The sequence below is a fragment of the Arvicanthis niloticus genome, chromosome 7 (assembly GCF_011762505.2).
Source record: "Arvicanthis niloticus isolate mArvNil1 chromosome 7, mArvNil1.pat.X, whole genome shotgun sequence".
Taxonomy (NCBI): domain Eukaryota; kingdom Metazoa; phylum Chordata; class Mammalia; order Rodentia; family Muridae; genus Arvicanthis; species Arvicanthis niloticus.
The window spans coordinates 39,537,166-39,558,722 of NC_047664.1; the positions used below are offsets into that span (position 1 = coordinate 39,537,166).

At 39.0% G+C, this 21,557-nt stretch overlaps 1 protein-coding gene across 1 annotated transcript in view; it reads left to right on the forward strand.

The window, feature by feature from the left end:
• Htt (huntingtin) overlaps positions 1-21,557 on the forward strand; it is a 144,171-nt gene that overhangs the window by 35,958 nt on the left and 86,656 nt on the right. Inside the window, exons 7-18 of the mRNA XM_034508291.2 lie at positions 1,838-1,979; positions 2,622-2,800; positions 4,726-4,930; positions 5,913-5,960; positions 9,313-9,393; positions 10,759-11,099; positions 16,036-16,162; positions 17,584-17,702; positions 18,629-18,740; positions 18,915-19,052; positions 19,791-19,949; positions 20,051-20,148. Of these exons, the coding sequence (XP_034364182.1) occupies positions 1,838-1,979; positions 2,622-2,800; positions 4,726-4,930; positions 5,913-5,960; positions 9,313-9,393; positions 10,759-11,099; positions 16,036-16,162; positions 17,584-17,702; positions 18,629-18,740; positions 18,915-19,052; positions 19,791-19,949; positions 20,051-20,148 (1,749 nt within the window). The remainder of the gene's footprint in view (positions 1-1,837; positions 1,980-2,621; positions 2,801-4,725; positions 4,931-5,912; positions 5,961-9,312; positions 9,394-10,758; positions 11,100-16,035; positions 16,163-17,583; positions 17,703-18,628; positions 18,741-18,914; positions 19,053-19,790; positions 19,950-20,050; positions 20,149-21,557) is intronic.

The following is a 21,557-nucleotide window of genomic DNA, read 5'->3' on the forward strand; positions in this document are numbered from 1 at the left end:
CTTTCTATCTCTATGAAGAATTGATTTGGAATTTTGATATAGATTGCATTGAATCTGTAGATTGCTTTTGGCAAGATGGCCAATTTTACTATATTAATATTGCCAATCCATGAGCATTGGAGATCTTACCATCGTCTGAGATCTTCTTCAATTTCTTTCTTCAGAGACTTGAAGTTCTTGTCATACAGATCTTTCACTTGCTTGGTTAGATTCACTCCAAGGTATTTTATATTATTTATAACTATTATGAAGGGTGTCGTTTCCCTAATTTCTTTCTCAGCCTGTTTATCCTTTGAATAGAGGAAGGCTACTGATTTGTTTGAGTTGATTTTATATCCAGCCACATTGCTGAAGTTGTTTATCATGTTTAGGAGTTCTCTGGTGGAAGTTTTGGGGTCACTTAAGGATACTATCATATCATCTACAAATAGTGAAATTTTAACTTTTTCCTTTCCTATTTGTATCCTTTGACTTCCTTTTGTTGCCTAATTGCTCTGGCTAGGACTTCCAGTACTATATTGAATAGGTAGAGAGTGGGCAGCCTTGTCTAGTCCCTGATTTTAGTGGGATTGCTTCAAGTTTCTCTCCATTTAGTTTGATCTTGGCTACTGGCTTGCTGTATATTGCTTTTACTATGTTTAGGTATGGGCCTTGGATTCATAATCTTTCCAAGACTTTTACCATGAAGGGATGAATGTTGAGTTTTGTCAAATGCTTTCTCAGCCTCTAGTGAGATGATCATGTGGTGTTCTTCTTTGAGTTTGTTTATATAGTGGATTATGTTGATGGATTTCCGTATATTGAACCATCCCTGCATTCCTGAGATAAAGCCTATTTATTTGATCATGATGGATGATTGTTTTGATGTGTTCTTGGATTTGGTTTGCGAGAATTTTATTGAGTATTTTTGCATTAATATTCATCAGGGAGATTAGTCTGAAGTTCTCTTTCTTTGTTGTGTCATTGTGTGGTTTAGGTATGAGTGTAATTGTGGCTTCATAGAACGAATTGGGTAGTGTTCCTTCTGTTTCTATTCTGTGGAATAGTTTGAAGAGAATTGGTATTAGGTCTTCCTTGAAGGTCTGATAGAATTCTGCACTAAAACCGTCTGGGCCCGGACTTTTTTTTGGTGGGGAGACTTTTAATGATTGCTTCTATTTCTTTAGGGGTTTTGGGACTGTTTATATGGTTTATCTGCTCCTGATTTAATTTTGGTATCTATCTAGAAAATTGTCCATTTCATCCAGATTTTCCAATTTTGTTGAGTATAGGCCTTTGTAGTAGGATCTGACAATTTCTTTAATTTCCTCAGTTTCTGTTGTTATGTCTCCCTTTTCAGTTCTGATTTTATTAATTTGGATACTGTTTCTGTGCCCTTTGATTAGTCTGGCAAAGGGTTTATCTATCTTGTTGATTTTCTCAAAGAACCAGCTCCTGGGTTTGTTGATATTTTGTATAGTTCTTTTTGTTTGTACTTGGTTGATTTCAGCCCTGAGTTTGATTATTTCCTGCCATCTACTCCTTTTGAGTGTATTTGCTTCTTTTTGTTCTAAAGCATGTGCAATTTCTTATTCATGTGTGTTCTGGTGATCAAACTGAGGCTATCAACCTTGGCTACAAATGCCTTTCCCATTTGAACTATCACACAGCCTTCCTAATGCAATTAATAAGGAAGTAAATATATTGCTGACTATCGAAAATTTGGAATTTTCTGTACCATCAATGAATAATGTGTCAGCTTGTCACAGTTTATTCCCTACAAGATTTGAGATTCTGTGAAATGTGTCATAAGCTCCACAAGAGCTTCAGCTTTCATCTTCTTGGTCTTTGTTCTCAGGTTCTATTGAAAGCTTTCATAGCAAATCTGAAATCAAGCTCTCCCACTATGCGGCGGACAGCAGCTGGTTCAGCAGTGAGCATCTGCCAGCACTCTAGGAGGACACAGTACTTCTACAACTGGCTCCTGAATGTGCTCCTAGGTAAAAGAGAAAGGGCCCAGTCTTAGCACCTGCTCAATCTTTTAAACTACACCAACCCTTGGTATCAGAACTAGATCATTTGCAGCTACAGATTGATAAATGTGAATTCTGTAATGGATGCTGCAATCAATCCTATAAGTGGTCTTGGAGACTTTTCAGCTGCACCTTTGTCCCTAGGACACCCAGCTGGTATATAACCTCACCAACCTTCCTGGCCTTCTATGTCAGAGGCCCGAGGCTATGCTTAACACACTGTGGGTACTCTAGGGGAAGCTGACATTCCTCTCTGTCTCTCTCTCTCTGTCTCTCTCTCTCTCTTTCTCTTTTTTTCCTACTGTCAAAATCAACATGAGCAAATCTTGCTGGAGTGAGCATGTGGACATTTGATACAACTATCTGTATTCCAAATGCAGTTCCACTCTCTATAAGGCCCTGGCAAGCTAAGAACATATTTATGCTGCAAGACTGCTTCATAATCCGGGTATACACAGCCTGTGTTTCGCAGTCTGGCTTATGTCACCCTTCCCTTTTACTGCTAGGCTTACAACAGGGCACTCCTGGAGGTCTCCCCTTTTCACCAGCATGTACTATGGTTCTCTGAGGAGTGTACTGGCTGTTGAGCCCCTTTGGGTGCCTTTGTAGGTCTGCTGGTTCCAATGGAGGAAGAACACCCCACTCTCCTGATCCTTGGTGTGTTGCTCACATTGAGGTGTCTAGTGCCCTTGCTCCAACAGCAGGTCAAGGACACAAGTCTAAAAGGCAGCTTTGGGGTTACACGGAAAGAAATGGAAGTCTCTCCTTCTGCACAGCAGCTTGTCCAGGTAAGGGTGAGTAGTGGTAAGTGTGTGACATGTGCTCCTTGGAAGCAGCATGTTTCTGGAAGTGTTGGGACAGAAAGAAGTGAGCTGGGTGATGGTGTACTCCCACTCACTCCTGAGGAGTCAGGAGATGTGTCTCCACACACCAGGTATGAGTTGTTTGCCTAAAGCAGGGACCACACATGTTTTCCACAAAGGGCCAGAGAATACGTGTGTTAAGCTTTGCATGTCCAGCCATCTTCACTGTATGCTCTCTAGTATTATAGTTTGAAAGCCACAAGTAGCCCATAAATGTGATCATGTTCCAGTAGACTTCATCCACAGAAGCAAGCACAGAATCCAGGGACAGCATTGTATGCCTGTGATCCCAGTACTTTGGATGCCAAGAGAGAAGTATGAGTTCAGCAAATGCCTGGCCTATGTAGGAACTCCAAGCTATCCATAGCTACATGATGAGACCATATCTCAAAAAAGCTAAAACAGGGGCATAGAAAGCAAATATAAAGCCAGATGTGGCTGTGGCTAGCAGTTTGCCAGTCAGGATTTAGGGTATGCATAAGAAGAGCTAGAGCTAAGCCTTAAGGCAGCTTCCACCAACCTTCACAAAAGAAAATGTATGTTTTTTTTTTTTTTTTAAATTGTCCATTGGTGTTTGGCCTGCACATATGTCTCTTTGGGGGAGTTGGATCTAATGGAACTTGATTTATAGACAGTTCTGAACTGCTGTGTGGGTGCTGGGAATTAAACCTGGGTCTTTTGCAAGAGCAGCCAATTCCCTCTCCCCCCCCCCAGTTTTTTGAGATAGGGTTTCTCTGTGTAGCTCTGGCTGTCCTGGAATTCACTCTGTAGACCAGGCTGGCCTCAAACTCAGAAATCTGCCTGCCTCTGCCTCCCAAGTGCTGGGATTAAAGGCGTGCACCACCACTGCCCGATGAAGGAAGACTCTTAATGCTTAAAGATTATCCAAAGGATTTATATATTTGGAAATGCTCAATTAACAAGATGCCCACACAGTTAGAGTTGTTAACTAATACCTAACCTTTAGATATAAATTTTTACCCAGGACTTCTCTCGACCAATTCATCCTCCACCATGGTTGCCAGTCTCCTCCTTCCTCTTCCTCTCCTCTCCTTCCTCTTTCTTTCTCCTCTTCATTCTTCCCACCTTAGCTTTTTCCCAGTTACTGAGCTTTATTGCAAATGTTGGATGGGTGGGAGGGCAGATATCCTGCTACAAGTAATGACCCTACCTATAGAAGTAACAACAGGTCTTTACAGGGAAAAATTAAGGCACAGTTTTGCTGACAAAGGCCAGTGAAAACAAAGTGAAATCTGGGATGCTTATGTATTTATTAATTTTGTTTTTATTTTTAAGCATTTTAAGATTTGTTCACGTGTCTCCACCAGTCAAAGATAGTTGATATATATCTAGGCTGGGTATTAGGTTACACTTCTGATTGAGCATTCCCAAACTTATAAGCCTTTGATTAACATTTTTAAAAAGTGTATAAAAGCAAAAAGGAAAAGGGGGCATGGGATGGGGTTTTCTGGGGGTGGGGGGAATGGGGAAAGGGGATGGCATCTGAAATGTAAATAAAATATCCAAAAAAAAAAAAAGAAAGAAATTTCTATGAAAGCAAAAAGAAAACTGCCATTTGTGTTAGCTGACAGGGAACCAAGATTTAAAATTTGGAACTGGGGAAAAAAAGGAAAAAAAAAAAAAAAAGATTTTGTGTCTGTCTGCATGTACACCTTCGTGCCAGAAGAGGGCATCAGACCCATTGCAGATGGTTGTGAGCCACCATGTGGTTGCTGGGAACTGAACTCAGAACCTCTGGAAGAGCAGCCAGTGCTCTTAACCGCTGAGCCATCTCTCCAGCCCTAGGATGCATTTTAAACATGACTGAAGACCTGTGTTTCTGCTCCTAGGTTTATGAACTGACTTTGCATCACACGCAGCACCAAGACCACAACGTAGTAACAGGGGCACTGGAGCTCCTGCAGCAGCTCTTCCGTACCCCTCCACCTGAGCTGCTGCAGGCACTGACCACACCAGGAGGTCTGGGGCAGTTCACTCTGGTTCAAGAGGAGGCCCAGGGCCGAGGCCGCAGCGGGAGCATTGTGGAACTTTTAGGTGCGTTCTCAGCAAGGTCATCTTCTAACCATTGTGCATTAAGGCATGTTTCCTTCTGTTGCTTTATGGGGCTGTGCTGTGCTGAGCTATCCATGCCTAAATTCCTTGCCCAGGCTTACAACCTAGGCATCTTTCTGCTTTTTGCAAATAAATCTACGGTTTAGAAAGGAGAATTAGATGACAGAATGAGTTCACACCATTAAAGCCTGGTCTCCTGATTTTCTGGCTTGTCACTTCTATTTTGGATGCAGTGAAATAGAAATATTAGGCAATTTCCAGGACTCTCATGTTTGATTGCCAGGGATAAGTAGATTTTTGTGTGTTTTGGGGGAATTTAGTGTTCTTTTCTACTTGGATCCTGACTTTAGAGAACCCTTTCCATTCCCGATCCTTGAAGACTCCTCCCTAACCTGGTCTCTGTTCTTCTTGATACTCAAAGAGTTTGAGCCATAGATTAGGCACTGGCAGCTTGTGCTGTCTGACATGAGCTACTCATGGACATTGGGACAGATAGGAATCTGGGCATGCCAACTAAGTGATCTGACATTTAGCAGGTTTTGACAAATTCTGCTGACCCTGGCTTGTTGTGGCTTGCTGCCGCAGTATTACATTGAGGAGCCAGATTTATTATAGCTGACAAATTAGAGACATTCTGCCTGGAAATATTCTTGTGGCCTTGTGTGCTTAAAAGTTTGCCTGGACTATGAGCAGAACATGTTTTTCTGCTGTTCTTGTCATTAAAGAATTATTATTTTTGTGGAAAGCATATCATATACACAATGAACATAAACACACATCTCTAGTAACTTTTTCCAATGAAAGCTTATATCTGGCTTCTGGTTGTCCAAATAATGTGAGATTTTATAGTTTTAATTTGGCTTTTAAAGTGCAATGAGTCAAGCTTTTTGAGGATTTTTGAATTTCTTGCAGATTTTAGCAGCTTGTTACCTTACTTTCTTCTGTTACTTTCTATGATTTACAGCTGGAGGGGGTTCCTCATGCAGCCCTGTTCTCTCAAGAAAGCAAAAAGGTGATTATCTCAAAATCTGAGTCTTGTGTTGAGTTGAACTGCCATTTCTGTGTTTGTGTAATGCATTAGATTCTGCTTATTTTTCCTCCCAGAGTAAGTGTATGAATACTGCTAGAATCCAAAGTTTTCTGCTGTTTAAAAATTGTTTATATCACAGTTGTTTATCATAATTTCTAATGTTTGAGACCAAAGGTTAGCAAACTTTCTGTAAGGGACCAGAGAGCAAATATTTTAAACTTGTGGTCTATAGATTCTTGCAGCTGCTTCCCTGCCTTGTGACTACTGAAGAACAATGGTATACTATACAAACTGCTGTGTCTGGCTGTTTTCCACTGAAATCTTAAAGATGCAGCTGAGCTCAGTACCACTTTAGAGAGTGTACCATTAGGCTTTTTATAAAAATAACTTCTGTTCTTTTTTTTTTTTTTTTTTTAAACATTAATTTGTTTTATTTATATGATTTCACTGTCACTATCTTCAAATGCCAGAAGAGGGCATCGAGTTTCATTTCAGATGGTTGTATGCCACCATGTAGTTGCTGGGAATTGAACTTAGGACCTCTGGAAGAGCAGCCAGTGCTCTTAACCACTGAGTAATTTCTCCAACCCTAACTTCCCTTCTTAATGAATTTTATTATTAGGTATATTAAATAGATTATTTTGTTTGGTTCGTCATTTTGTTTATGCCTAGTTATCAATTTTCAGCCATATTTAACCTCTTGCATATGTGTTTTCTGACCTATTTTTATTCCTGAGTTTCTGATATGACCTGATAGTTTTATACACGTGGTCACTTTGCAGCAGCTACAATTTAATTTTACATTATGAATTTCTATGGAAAAGAATTGCTGTCATTTTTAGTTTTAAAATCTTAAAATATGAATTTGTTTTTTGAATCATAATTTGAGCATCATTTAAAGTGGAAAGCACAGTATTATTTGTCATATTAAATGAGGGTTTGTGGTTTGTGTTTTTTTTTTTTTTTTTTTTTTTTTTGAAACAGGGCCTCACTGTAGTTTGAGCTGGCCTTGACCTCAGTATCTTTCTGCCTATACTTTCCACAGGATGGGATGAAGTACACCTCACTTTTGAATAAGTTCTTCACAGGAATAATATTAATATTCTCTAATTAATATTCTCTAATTAATTAATATTAAGAGAACATTTACTTGAAGAATTTGGGAGCTAGATGTTACCTGGAAGCTGAGACACAGAAGTCTTTTAGGCTACTGGAAAGACCTTGTCTCTTTAAAAAAAAAAACCAAATGTTCGATACATTGTAGTAAGGCCAGAAGAATTCTAAGAAATATACTCTCTATTCTTGATCTAGGAGAGATCAGTGGGCACTTGGTAAAATCACTCTGATAACTTATTCCACAGTCACTTTGTCCAGAGATGGTGACAGAGGTAATATTATTAAGATGACTATTATGTATTATTTCCTGGATCTCCTGATGATTTTTTTCTTTAGACTGGGGATTTTAATACTTTTTTGTTATAACAAAGATTCTTTTTTTCAAGTGTTGTGATGGCTAGTTTGTGTCAACTTGATACAAGGTAGAGTCATTTTGGAAGTAGGAACCTTAGTTAAAAAACTGTCCTCACTAGACAGGTCTGTGGATAAACCTGGGATGCATTTTCTTGATTAATACTATAGAAAGGCTCAGCTCTCTCTGCGCACTGCCACCCCTGGGCTAGTGGTTCTGGGTGCTAAAGAAAACCAGAGGAGCAAGCCAGGAAGCAGTATTCCTCCAAGGTCTCTGCTTCCGTTTCTGCCTCCACATCCCTTCCTCAATGCCCCTCATTTTTCCCCAAGTTACTTTTGGTCATAGAGTGTTATCACAGCCATAGAAGCCCTAAGACAAGTGTAATCTGCCAGATATGGGATAGATAAAAACAGTGTTGTGGAGCACATAGGCTTCAGCAAAGGTCAGAGGGTCCAGGAGTCTCTTCTCTGTTGGCAGCTCTCCTTTTTTGTCTTCATGAAATCTGCCCTGGGGGGAACTTTTTCCAGAACATAATCAGCCACTGACTTGGAGAATAGAAACTGCTTCATTAAGATTCAAATTCACTGTTCTTGACTTTTATTTGATTTTTTTAAACTACATGTTTTGTTAATAAAAGGCTCTGTTTGTATTTATCTCTAATTGCTGTGTTGATTTTTACATAGATTTGTGTTCTCTTTGGTAATTAGCTTATGCCTTTAATGTTATATAATTTCATAGAAATTATCACAACTCTTACTACTTGAAGAACAGTAACATTAAAAGCTAATGGCTAAATAGTATGTGTTTTAGTTTTCCTCTGTATGAGAATATACCTAAAATGAACAACGTCAAGGGAAAGATTTATCTTTGGCCACTGTTTCAGAGGTCTTGGTCCGTCACAGCAGGGAAGGTTTGGTAGAGCAGCAACCAGAAAGCAGGTGGTGATACCTGTGTTGGTGAGCTTCCTCTTAATTTTTTATTTCAACATGTGAACTCCAAGTACCAGTCTTCCCTCTTACTTAACCCTCTCTGAAAATTCCCTAAGCATGTCTCCGTTCAATCAAGCTGACAAGATCCAAGTGTAATTTGGTACAGTTTAGTGTAATATAACTGTAAAGGTATTAAATCTGATTTTTTCTTTGTAATATAACTTTAAACAAACTATAAGGTATATTTTTAAAATTCTACTAGAAAATATTTTGTCTTTTCAGAGTCTTAGCCATAATGTAGACTGTAAAAAGATAATTAAATGAAAATGACTTATTATATGCAAGAGTTTGATACACAACTTTGTGTTTGCCATGGATATTCTAATAGAACATGGATATGCTAAGGCTTGACTGATAGATAGAATTGGACATTTTCAGACATAAGCTACTCATTCATTTATTAGGTGATAGTAAATTATTTAATGCAATAGTATTCTAAATCAATAAAAAGTTATTTTGTGGTATAATTCAATAGTAATTACTTCTGCTTCTTGTTCTCTTGTAGACTTATTGCTTTTACAGTATAAAAGTTACTTTTTTCATTCTTTTAACATTGTAGTAATATAAAATACATGACAGATAAATTGTATTAGGGTAAATTAAATATGCCTGGGATTTTTTCGATTCAGAATGTATGCTTATTTGATTTTTGCTTTTTGAGTTACTATGTAGCTTTGGTTTAGACTAAAACTCACTGTGTAGATGTGGCTGACCTCAAACTCAGAGAGATTGGCATGCTTACTGTCTCCTAAGTGCTGGGAGGAAAGTGTGCACCATCATGCCTGACTATTTATTTGATCTTAAAAAAAAAAAAAAAAAAAAAAAGCCCATTATTTTTAGCAAAATTAAAAAGGAATATTGCTGTATTATTTACTAGGCAAAGTGCTCTTAGGAGAGGAAGAAGCCTTGGAAGATGACTCAGAGTCCAGGTCAGATGTCAGCAGCTCAGCCTTTGCAGGTACTCATTGTCATCGTCATCATCGTCGTCCATGAGCTGCCAGTGTCAACTTTTATTTATTATCTGCCATCTTGTGCCCCTTTGAGCACTTCAGCCTGCACACAGCATTGTGGGTCACAGGTGGCTTGCTCAGAAAGTGGCTTTTATACTTGAGCTGCTTTTATAATGTTCACTCTGTATGTATTTGGCTATGTGCTTTCCTTGTTTTAGATTATTCAAAAATTGATTTGTTATCCTTGAGCATATGTTTTTGGTAGCAGATGATAAATGGAGTTGTCTCATAAATTAAATGGTCTATGATCAGGACAGTGGGTTGAAGAACTGTCTATGTAATTTAACTTGAAAGAATATACTTTTGCTTGCAAGTGGTTACATAAGATTATTTATGTTCTTTATAAAATGCAGGTATTATTTTAAGACATTAATAAATAGATAAAATGCCAACAGCTTTGGTTATGTTTACTGTTAGGTAAATAAAAATAAAACAAAGATCCTTGGGTAGGAAAACCTGAATAATGTCAGCAGTCTTTCCCCCTGCTTCCAAGATAAACAAATCAACACAACAAAAATTTCAGCATGCCTAGGCTAGTATAAACCTTAAGTACCTGTGACCCAGTTGCCTTCATCGGGATCCACTGCTCACACCTTGTGTATGGTTCTGAAGTGATTTTCGTTTTATATTTAATGTTTTATTTTGTCAGCATTCTGAAAGCACGCTTTTATTGGTACAATCTCACTGTTGCCAACCATCAGCACCTTTCATATCCTCCAATACAAATCAGCTACTTTTTTTTTGCAATCCTTCCAAATGTTTAAGGATGAATAAATGTTAAATATTGGATTTTACTATTATAGAATGGTCACTAAAGTGATTTTGATCTCACATAGTGTTTATAAGAGGAAATTTCAAGATTAAACTAGAAAAAGATGGAGTGTGTTTATCCTACAACAGGATGCTAAGATTGGAATGGAGATGAACAAGCCTTGGAAGAAGGCGAGCCTATCAAAGGGTGCTGTGTTCACTAGTGTTCTTTTGTTGCTTATTTAGAGTTGCTGGGAGTCTGCTTGTGTCCCTGCCCCAGCTGCTTCTGAGTTACACACATTCTATGTGTGCCTTTAGAGATGCATTAAGAGCTTCAGCTTGGCTTTTGTGATGGAATACATTTAAAAATATTCACAACCATGAAGAATTTGCTTGTTTCAACCAGCTGAACTGTGCTACTCGACTTTTTCTTCACTGTGCTCCAAGCTGTTTAATAGTTAGAACATTCAATATAGTGAACTTTTTTGTCATTTTCCATAGTTTGATTCCTTAGCTACTGTTTCCTCTGTTCATTTGACAACTGAGTTTCTCTGTGTCTCTAGCCTCTGTGAAGAGTGAGATTGGTGGAGAGCTCACTGCTTCGTCGGGTGTTTCCACTCCTGGTTCTGTGGGTCACGACATCATCACTGAACAGCCTCGATCCCAGCACACACTTCAAGCAGACTCTGTGGATTTGTCCGGCTGTGATTTGACCAGTGCTGCTACTGATGGGGATGAGGAGGACATCTTGAGCCATAGCTCCAGTCAGTTCAGTGCTGTCCCATCTGACCCTGCTATGGACCTGAATGATGGGACCCAGGCCTCCTCACCCATCAGTGATAGTTCTCAGACCACCACTGAAGGACCTGATTCAGCTGTGACTCCTTCTGACAGTTCTGAAATTGTGAGTGGGCAGAGGGCACCCTGGTTTTTTTGTCTTCTGAACTTATTTTTGGATGCCCACACTAGGACCCTCCTGCTCATTTTCTGTATTACTACACATAATACTAGGAGGCCCCCAGCTCAGATGGTTAACAAAGAACTTGGCCTTGTTGGATGCCTTCACTGAAGAAATTACCTAGTAATCTTTTGTATTGAGCTATGGAGATTGAAGTCAGGTTACTTATATGCACCTTGTACACATGACATATTTTTAATACCTGATTAGGCCTGTTTGAATAACTACTTTGAATTTTTCAAGGAGCTTGTTATTGGAAACTGTGGCCTTACTGAAATGTGGGTGGTGATATTAGTATTCTGTTATTTTTAACACTGACCTCTCAATGTACTTACACCACATTCCATTTTACAGTAGTACATATTTCTGTCCCTGTGATTTCTGAGTTCATGGACAGGAATCACCTCAGAGATTGTATAATCAGAAAGTTTGGTGCAAGTGTGTGCTGATTTGTGAGGTATTTTTTGTTTGTTTTGCTTTTTTAAACTTGCTTGTCAGTTTGTTTTTGTTTTATATTTCTAAAACAGGGTCATATCCCAGTCTGATCTTAAATTTGAAATCTGCCTGCTTTAGCTTTGTCTGTTGGGAATGTGGACATGAACCACACTTGGCCTGCATTCTGAATAGCCATTTTTTTCCCTCTTCCTCTTTTCTCTTCTTAGTGTAGTAAAGTAACAACCAAGTTATCTCATAGACCATACTTATAGTTCAGTGGTATATTCATCACCACATACACCCCCATTAAGTCTTCTTCTGAAACCTTGCCTCCTGTAAAGGCTTGTGTCCTCCTCTGGAAACCAGTAGTCTGTTTTTTGAGGTACAGGTTTGATGATTGTAGGTCCTTCATGCCGTATGTTTATCATGAAGTATTTATCTGTCTATGACTGGCTGACTTAACATAATGCCTCCATGTAGCATATATGAGAACTTTCCTTTTTTTTAAGGGCTGAATAATATTCCATTGTGTGAATAGATTACATTTTGTTTATCCTTCCACCTATTAGTAAACATGTGAATTCCTATACATTTTAACAATTCTGAATAATGGCACTGTGAACGTGGGCCTACAAAATATCCCAAGACTCTGCTTTCGTTTCTTTTGGCTATACACCTAAAAGTAGAATAGTTTTTACATCCAATTTCAAGTGTATATAATTAAATGTTTAGCTACTGTAGTGTGTGTATATATATTACATAATACATAAACTATACAGAACCTTTATATAGGGTTTTTGTTTGTTTGTTTGTTTGTTTGTTTGAGACAGGGTTTCTTTGTATAATAGCCCTGGGTGTCCTTTTTTTTTTTTTTCTTTTTTTGAAGATTTATTTATTTGTTTTATGTATTCACCATTACTCTCTTCAGACACACCAGAAGAGGGTACCAGACCCCAGATGGTTGTGAACTACCATGTGGTTGCTGGGAATTGAACTCAGGACCTCTGGAAGAGCAGTCAGAGTTCTTAACCACTGAGCCATCTCTCTAGCCTGTCCTGGGTGTTCTTAACTCGCTTTGTAGACCAGGCTGGTTGAACTCAAAGAGATCTTCCTGTGTCTCCCTCTCAAGTACTGGCATTAAAGTCGTGAACTACCATGCCCAGCCTAGAATCTATTTTATTAAGAATATGGTAGGATATTTTTGCTTGCTTCCAAATTTTATATTGTACCCAGCATTTCTGAAATATAAATGAGATACTGGAATGAATGCAAAACACTGAATTGAAGTCAGAAATGAATATGTGCTGTGTCCACAGGAGCTGGGTAGATGGCTCCAGTAAGTTGCTTCTGGGCTTTGTGACCACACACTTTTGTAATCCCAGCTCTGGGAAGGTAGGGACTTGCTGGCTAGCTAGTCTATCCCAAATGGGTGACCTGAAGGTTCACTAGGAGACCTTGACTCAAAAGTAATGTAGAAAACAACTGAGGAACACACCTGACATTGACCTCTTGCCTCCACATCCACTATTTGTGTTCTCCCTCCCTCCCTTAATTTCCTCCCTCCCTCACACACACATATGTGTACACACACACACACACACACACACACACACACACAGAGTCTTAGTTCAGGTTTTATTGTTGTGAAGAGACACCACGACCAAGGCAACACTTAAGAAGGAAACATAATTGGGGCTGGTTTATAGTTTCAGAGGTTCAGTTCATTATGGTGGGAAGCATGGCAGCATGTAGGCACACATGGTGTTGGAGGAGCCAAGCATTACATCTTGATTTACAGGCATCAGAAAGAGACTGTCTTTCCACTTGGAGCAGAGCTTGAATATAGGAGAACTCAAAGCCTTTCCCCAGCGTGACACACTTCCTCCAATACCACATCTACTAATAGTGCCATTCACCATGAGCCCATCATTCAAACACATGGCTCCATGAGGGCCATACCTATTCAGACTACACCACGTATATTCTTTTTCTTTCCCTCCCTCCCTCCTTCCCTCACTCCTTCTGTCTCTGTCTCTTCCCCTCTCTCTGTCTCTGTTTTACTCTCACTTATTCACACACAAAATGTGACTGCAAATCTCTGACCTGATTCTACCTCTCCAGGTAGCCAGTAGATACTCATGACACTGAAACTCCTCAGTTCACTTGCTCAGCAGTTAATCTGTGTTTAGAGAAGCTGGGTAAATCCACTGAAGGAAAGACAGACTAGGAAATTTATTTTTAGTTGCTTTTGATTATGTAGATTATTTGTCTTTTATTGGAAATTTTAGAATATGTTTTTCATGATGCAGACAAGTTATCTGTGTATGTATGTTATATGAATGTACAAATCAGTGTGCATCTGATCCCTATGTATATACACATAGGGGCAGTATTTTAGGTATCTTCCTCTATTACTTTTTGCCTTAGTACTTTGAGGCAGTGTCTCTCAGTGAACTAGAAGCTCACAGTTTTTTTGTTATACTGGCTGGCCAATGAGGTTACAGGACCTACCTTTCTCTGCTCATCTCTGACCTCAGCACTGAGATTTATTGGCCTGTGCAAGTATGTCTAGATTTTTACATAAGTCCTGGAGTTTTGAGTTTAGGTCCTCATGCTTGCAGAACAAGCGCTATTGCCCACTGGGCTTTCTTTCCAGCCCCAGTGCACCTTATTTTCTGAGACAGCATTTCATACTGAACTTAGAGATTACCTTTTTGGCTAGGCTGGCTGGTCAACAAACTTTTGACCTACTTCATCCCAACCCCTAGAGCTCAGACGACAGATGTACAATGCTATGCCTGGCATGCTTGTACAGTGAGCATTGTATCCACTGAGCCATATCCCTAGCTGCTATTGCTCAGTTTTCCAGGTAAATTACATAAGAGGTTTCAGATGGATGTGAAACATTTTTCAGTATGGAATTGTTGATACAGAAATGTAACTCTCACCTCACAGGGAATAAGAGTAAGTTTATTCTGAAGCCAAATATTAGTGACTGTGACCCAAGATCACAGGTTCAGGTTACTCTAGTACTCTAGTTTCTGTTCCAGTGTGGTGACAACTTGGTGAAGGTTTTATAATCAGAGAGAGAGAGAGAGAGAGAGAGAAATCAAGACACTTTTCAAATACATTGATGGGTATCTCAGATAGGCAGGATGTAATAAGAGTGGGAAGATCTCAACTAATGGAAACTAGGGTTCTGTTTGTACATTCTACAGGATTTCTTAAGGTTTAAAAGATATTAGGTCAGTCAGGCATAGTGGCACATACCTTTTAATCTGGTCATGAAGGCAGAGCAAGTTGTGTCTCTGAGTTCCTGGCTACCCTGGTCTACAAATTGAGTTCCAGGACAGCCAGTGGTACAGAGATAAACCCTGTCTCAAACCAAACCAACCAAACAAACAAAAGATGTTGTTAGGTCACATACAGAAGAAGATAATAAATGGCCATCAAGCGGGTTAGAGATACCCTAAGAAGTTTTGGCTATAGGCTGCAGTCAGTATTCTCTGTTTCCATATCCTTGAGTTCTCACTGGTTTCACCTTGCTGTTCTTTCAAGGAACTTTTCATCACAGAATCTGTCTGTACATATGAAGTATTTATAAATTTAGTTCAGACAACCTATTGTTAGATTCGTATCTGGAAGCCTTTATTTCTAACTTACTGTATAATTTGTTCATGAACACAAGATTGTTTTAAAAATATCAACTCATTGAGAATTTCATGAATGTATTTTGAGGTTTACTCCTCATCTTTCTGCTTAACTACTCCCAGATCTACTTTCTACCTCTCTTTCCAGCCTCAGGTCTTTTTTAATAGATTTTTTTTTTTTTTAATATCAAAAAAGTTTACAGACAGAAATTTCTTTAGATTTTCTAGAGCTATAAAAACTTGTTATGACCTTTTCCTCGGAAGACAAACAAATGTCAATAGGATAGGATAGGATACAGATAGGATACCAGTGACAGACCAAAGTAATGATTCCACCTACGTCTAGTTTGACAAACCAATTAGTTTACTTGGCACTGCTTAAAAGGAGCACAAGTTACGGGCTACCTACCAGGGCATGGGTGGCTTATAATTATCCATGCCATTGAAGAATATGTTTATTCCAGTGATCATTAACCACTTATATATCCTTAGGGAGGAGCAGGGTTCCACAAGCCTGTCCCCGGTTGTTACTTGCCTGTCTTGTGCAGGCCTGGTGTAGATAACCTTCCTGCCCAGGGAACATTCCACAGCAAAGCTTTTCTTAGCATAGTAGTAAAGAGCTCTTGTTGCTTTTACACATGCATTTACCTATGGCCACTGAATAGGTGATTATCCTTTGCATTCTGTATTTGCCACTGATGCAACATGGTCTTTGCATTCTACATGCTCAGCTCTGTTAGTGGCTTTTCCTTCATGTTGAAGGGCTCTTGCCTGACAGTCCCCCTTTATCTGTACAGGTGTTAGATGGTGCCGACAGCCAGTATTTAGGCATGCAGATAGGACAACCACAGGAGGAAGATGAGGAGGAAGCTGCAGGTGTTCTTTCTGGTGAAGTTTCAGATGTTTTCAGAAACTCTTCTCTGGGTAAGTTCACTTTTATGATGGAAATGTTTTCAGCCTTAGATATCTTCATCTTTTCTTATTTGTTTGTTTATTTGTTTTTGTTTTTTTTTCCTGACAGTTTCTCTGTGTAGCTCGAGCTATCCTGGAACTTACTCTATAGACCAAGCTGGCCTCCAACTTGGGAGATCTGCCTGCCTCTGCCATCCAAATGCTGGGATTAAAGGCATGAACCACTACTACCCAGCAAAACTTTTTTTATCTTTATTTCTTTTTTTTTTCTTTTTTTTTTTATTAGATCTTTCATTTACACTTCAGATACCATCCCGTTTCCCCATTCCCCCCCCTTAGAAAACCCCTATCCCATGCCCCCTTTTCCTTTTTGCATTTATACATTTTTTTAAGAAATGTTAATCATAGGCTTTATGAGTTTGGTATTGTTCAATCAGAGGTGTAACCCACTACCCAACCTAGATATATCAACTATCTTTGACTGGTGGAGATACATGAACATCTGCTTCCCTGTCTCCCCCCTCTATCTCTCTTTCATCACCTAGCTTCTCCTCTCCTTCTTCTTCTCCTCTTCTTACTCCTTTTCTTCCTCTCAGTACTCCTCCCACCTTAGCTCCTCCTACACATCACCCTTCCTGTTAAAAGGAAACTTTTCTCTCAAAATACAATTAGAGCATAATTATGCCTATTTGTACCAGTGAGGTACAAGATAGTCCTAATACCCAGTCCATCCTTTTGTTGACTAACCAGCACCTCTGTCATCTATCCTAACTAAAACACTTAGTTCTGAACCTGGCTTTTTCCTTGGCTTTAGGATGAATGTCAGCTAATGACCATACACTCAGATCTTTTCTCTCAAAGTAAATAGCTATAAGTTTTCAACCCCGTCAGAAATCCAGAATGACTGAGTTGACTATAATTGTGGGAAGCACAAAGCATAGCTTCTAACACTTAGCCAATTTATAGAGACCTCTGAACACCTGGACACTCGCTCTACTTCAAAACGTTGGAGCATCTGTTCTTCTGCCTTCTGGCCCAGGATCATCTGACAGACCTTAGTGCTGCAGAATTATTAAGGGCTGATTACTCTGTCTTGGCAGATATAATCAGTCGACTATTCTGCAAGTGTGTCCTTTTCTGGACAGTAATTTGTCTGTAGAAGGAAAGTGGCAATTCTTGCCTAGTGGCTGTCTCACCACAACTGGAGTAACTCCAAGGATGCTCAATTTCTTCTTAGAATTTAACATAGGAAGCTGTCCGGATTATCTTTATTTCAAGAAGAAACCTTTTGGTGTCATTATTTTTAAAATTGAAAATGGCAATTTAGGTGTAATCAGACTTTGATTTAAATTGGTACCTGTATGTTATCTCTGTGTAAATATATACATATTTTGATTGGACTTGTCACTTAATTATGATTTCTATTTTTAAAGCTCTTCAACAGGCACACTTGTTGGAAAGAATGGGTCATAGCAGGCAGCCTTCTGACAGCAGTATAGATAAGTTTGTATCAAGAGATGAGGTTGCTGAAGCTGGAGACCCAGAAAGCAAGGTGAGCTTCGTAGGAAGGAACAGCTTGTGTGTGAGAGGTTGTAATTTACCTGGCTTTTGCCACTTTTGTTTGTTTTGTTGTTTCAGCTCTGGGCTGGGAACTTTCCCCTAGAAACACTGAACACTCACCCGGCCTCTGGGTTTGGTGTTTTTTTTTTTTTTTTTTTTTTTTATTTATTATTTTTTTTATTTTTTTTTTTTTTTTTTTTTTTTTTTGCCTCTCCAGGGACACCCAAATTCTTAAACAGTTGGATTAGTTCTGTCTCCAGAGACTCCTCCCTAGATGCTCCCTGTGCTGAGCTCTATCCAGTTTGATAGCCTGTATTATTCATTTGAGGCTTGTCCAGAGCTTTACAGCAGTTCTTAGTTTTGCTCACTCAACTGATTAAAACATTTCTTTCTCTGTTGTTTGCTTTACATGCAGATTACATGTAAATGTACAGTTAACTTTAAATTCCCTGAGGTCAGGACTACATTTTGTCATTTAATTGTATCTGTCAAAATGACTTCCTTAGAGAGTGCTCTCCAGGTTCTTTTGTATCCTTCCAACTTTGAGCTTCTCTAACTTATTCCTTTGCCTAGTATCACTTTGTCTGTGAATATGTTTTGGAATATTTGATACATGGTCTCACTATATAGCCTTGGCTGGCCTAGAACTTACAGTTTTCTGTAGACACTTATGACTTGCCAATGTGAATAGTGTTTCTTGAAATGCTGTGTCTTAGCACCTTCCTGTCCAGTAAACCTTCTCCATACTAAGCTTGTCTCTTGCTGCACCCTGTGGCCCTGTGTTTAAGGATTCCAACTGTGTTCTCTTTGTGAGCAGCTAGGAGGTGGCCTAGTACAGGCATCTCTGTCTCTAGCACCCTGATGTGGTTTATTTTCTTGATTGAACTAGTGAATCAAATGTTTACTTCTGTATTCTAGCCTTGCCGAATCAAAGGTGACATAGGACAGCCTAATGATGATGATTCTGCTCCTCTGGTACATTGTGTCCGTCTTTTATCTGCTTCCTTTTTGTTGACTGGTGAAAAGAAAGGTAAGCCTAGCAGAGTAGATGCAGAGTTGAGGGGATACTTATGGGTTCAGAAGTCAGTTTGTAGTTGGTATCTGGTTATCAGGGTGAAGTTTACTTTCCATTTCTGCTGACAGAGGGAATGAGAGAGGTGAGTTTTATTTCTTGGAAAAGACTAAAAGGATGGTTCCTTTGCAGCACTGGTTCCAGACAGAGATGTAAGAGTCAGTGTGAAGGCCCTGGCCCTCAGCTGTATTGGTGCAGCTGTGGCCCTTCATCCAGAATCGTTCTTCAGCAAACTGTACAAAGTACCTCTTAATACCATGGGAAGTACTGGTATGTTGACAATTCACTTTTTTCACCAGTTAATTTGTCTTAAGCTATCACACAGCCTTGCCTTCTTTTGTCTTAGAGCAGTGAATATTTCTAGTTAGTGTACATATGTCAGCCGTGTGAGAGCTCTCCCTATGGCCATGTTCTTAGTCTTCTGACTCCCCTTATGTGTAGTTTCCATACACATGACCACATAAGTGATAAAGTAGAAATCTGGAAATGTAAAAGTTATTTATACACATACTATATTATTCTTAAATCATAGGCTGCATTGTTAAATTGCTCTGTATCACATTCACCTGGGCCACATCTATATTCAGACTGGTCAGGACAGCACCACACCCTGTCTGCTGTTAGACACAGTTGTTCTGGAGCAGAAAGTGTCTGCCACCTTCTTTCTTTGAGTGAGAAGGAAAACCTGTGTTATTGAGTTTAAAGTTAACAAATATATACTAGATTGATTGTTTCTAATCTTTTATTTTCAAAAGAAATCTTGGAAGTTGGATTTTAATCTGACAATCTGGAATCACAATTTAGAAATTCTGACATATTGAGATAACTTCAGTGTGATGACACTAGAACCTTTAAAACAAAAACATCTTTTACTACATAGGAAATTATAGTCAGGACCTTTGCAGATGTAAAAATGCTCCCTTTTCCTCCTTTTCTGAGAATGAAGCTTCATTTGTAGTATAAATTTGATGGTGGAGAAGGTACAGGCTGGGCCATTTGTGTCCACAGAGGAACAGTATGTCTCTGACATCCTGAACTACATCGATCACGGAGACCCTCAAGTCCGAGGAGCTACTGCTATTCTCTGTGGGACCCTTGTCTATGCCATCCTCAACAGGTCCCGTCTCCGTGTTGGTGACTGGCTGGGCACCATCAGAACCCTGACAGGTAACTGGACGGTTTGTTCTGGTGTCTTTTCTGGATACTGTTCCCACATTCATGTTTCTATAGAGATATAGAGATAATTTCTTACTCATTTTTCTGGTTAGGAAATACATTTTCTCTGGTGGACTGCATTCCTTTACTGCAGAAAACTTTGAAGGATGAATCTTCTGTTACTTGCAAGTTGGCTTGTACAGCTGTGAGGGTGAGTACAATGTTTTACGTAAGCTGTTCCTTGCTTTAGTGAACTTACCATTGATACAGTTAAGTTTGGAGCTTAATAGGTCACATTTCTGTAAGCTATGAACAGTTCTTTTCAGGGATTTGCCATTCAGCTTTTGGGAAACATTGCCATAGTATTAAAATTTATTAAAACTTTTAATTCTTGGAATCCTTACTTGAAACATTCTTTCCCCTAAAGGTAGTATTTAGAAATTTACCTTGCTATTTTGAAATAAAAAATTTACTGATTTTTAAAAAATACTGTTTTAAGATACTAGAATGTTGAGCTGCAATGAAATTATGAGTATTATTTAACTGGTCTTTTGTTAAAAGAGCCTTGTTTCCTCAAGTGACAGTAGGTGGAGCATTTCCTATTAGCTGGATCATAAGTCACAATTGCCCATTCAATAGCAGAAAACCTAACTAGAGAAAAACAAAACAAAAACAGTGATTAAGTCTCAGGAGGGGAACTATCATTCTTTTTTAAAATTTAATAACCTCACAGTAATATTTTTCTAGTTCCAATTTTTCTTAAAGATTTTACTTTTTAATGGTGTGTGTGTGTGTGTGAGAGAGAGAGAGAGAGAGAGAGAGAGAGAGAGAGAGAGAAAGAGGAAGAGAGAGAGAGCGAGAGAGAGAATGAATGAGAGAGAGAATAAGAGTGTGTTTATGTCTATAAGGACAGTAGCAACAGGGACCAGAAGAGGGTACTAGACCCCCTGGAACTAGAATTATAGGTGGTTGTGCACCACCTGATGTGGATGCTGGACCAAACTCAGGTCCTTCAAAAGAGCAGTAAGTAGGCACTTTTAACCAGTGAGCCATCTTTCTAGCTTCCAGCACCATTTTTTTTTTTTTTTTTAAAGTTAAGTTTCAGTCAGTTGTATCTTTTGAGCAAAGGAGGCATGCTGATAGCACAGGTGCTATGCTGTTAGGTATATGTGTGTCATTCATGTATAGGATAACTGCAGGATAATTAATGTCTTTAAGCTCTGAGGCTATAGGCGCTATAGCAATACAAGATCCACTTTGCTTTCTTGTACATCAAAAAAGTCTAGTCATATCTAGGGGTTTCTTCTTATGCTGGGCCTGAAACTTCTTTTCATGTGTGACAGGACTATATTGTGTCATCTTCTCCTAAACCAATGATTAGTGTTCCTGAGATTGAGGCTCAAGAGCAAGGTGAAGTAATCAGAGGCAGAAAGAAACAAAAGTTCTGTGTAATGGGCACATTTACTTTTAAACTCAAGCATAGTAAGATAAAGATGTATCTTGAATACTTCTGGGAATACTACTTAAGAATAAGTAGTCTTATTGCTACTTAAAAATAGACTAGCCCAAAGCAGGTGCATGCATGAGAGTGCTGTTTTAAGGTGAGGTGTCTGACCTGAT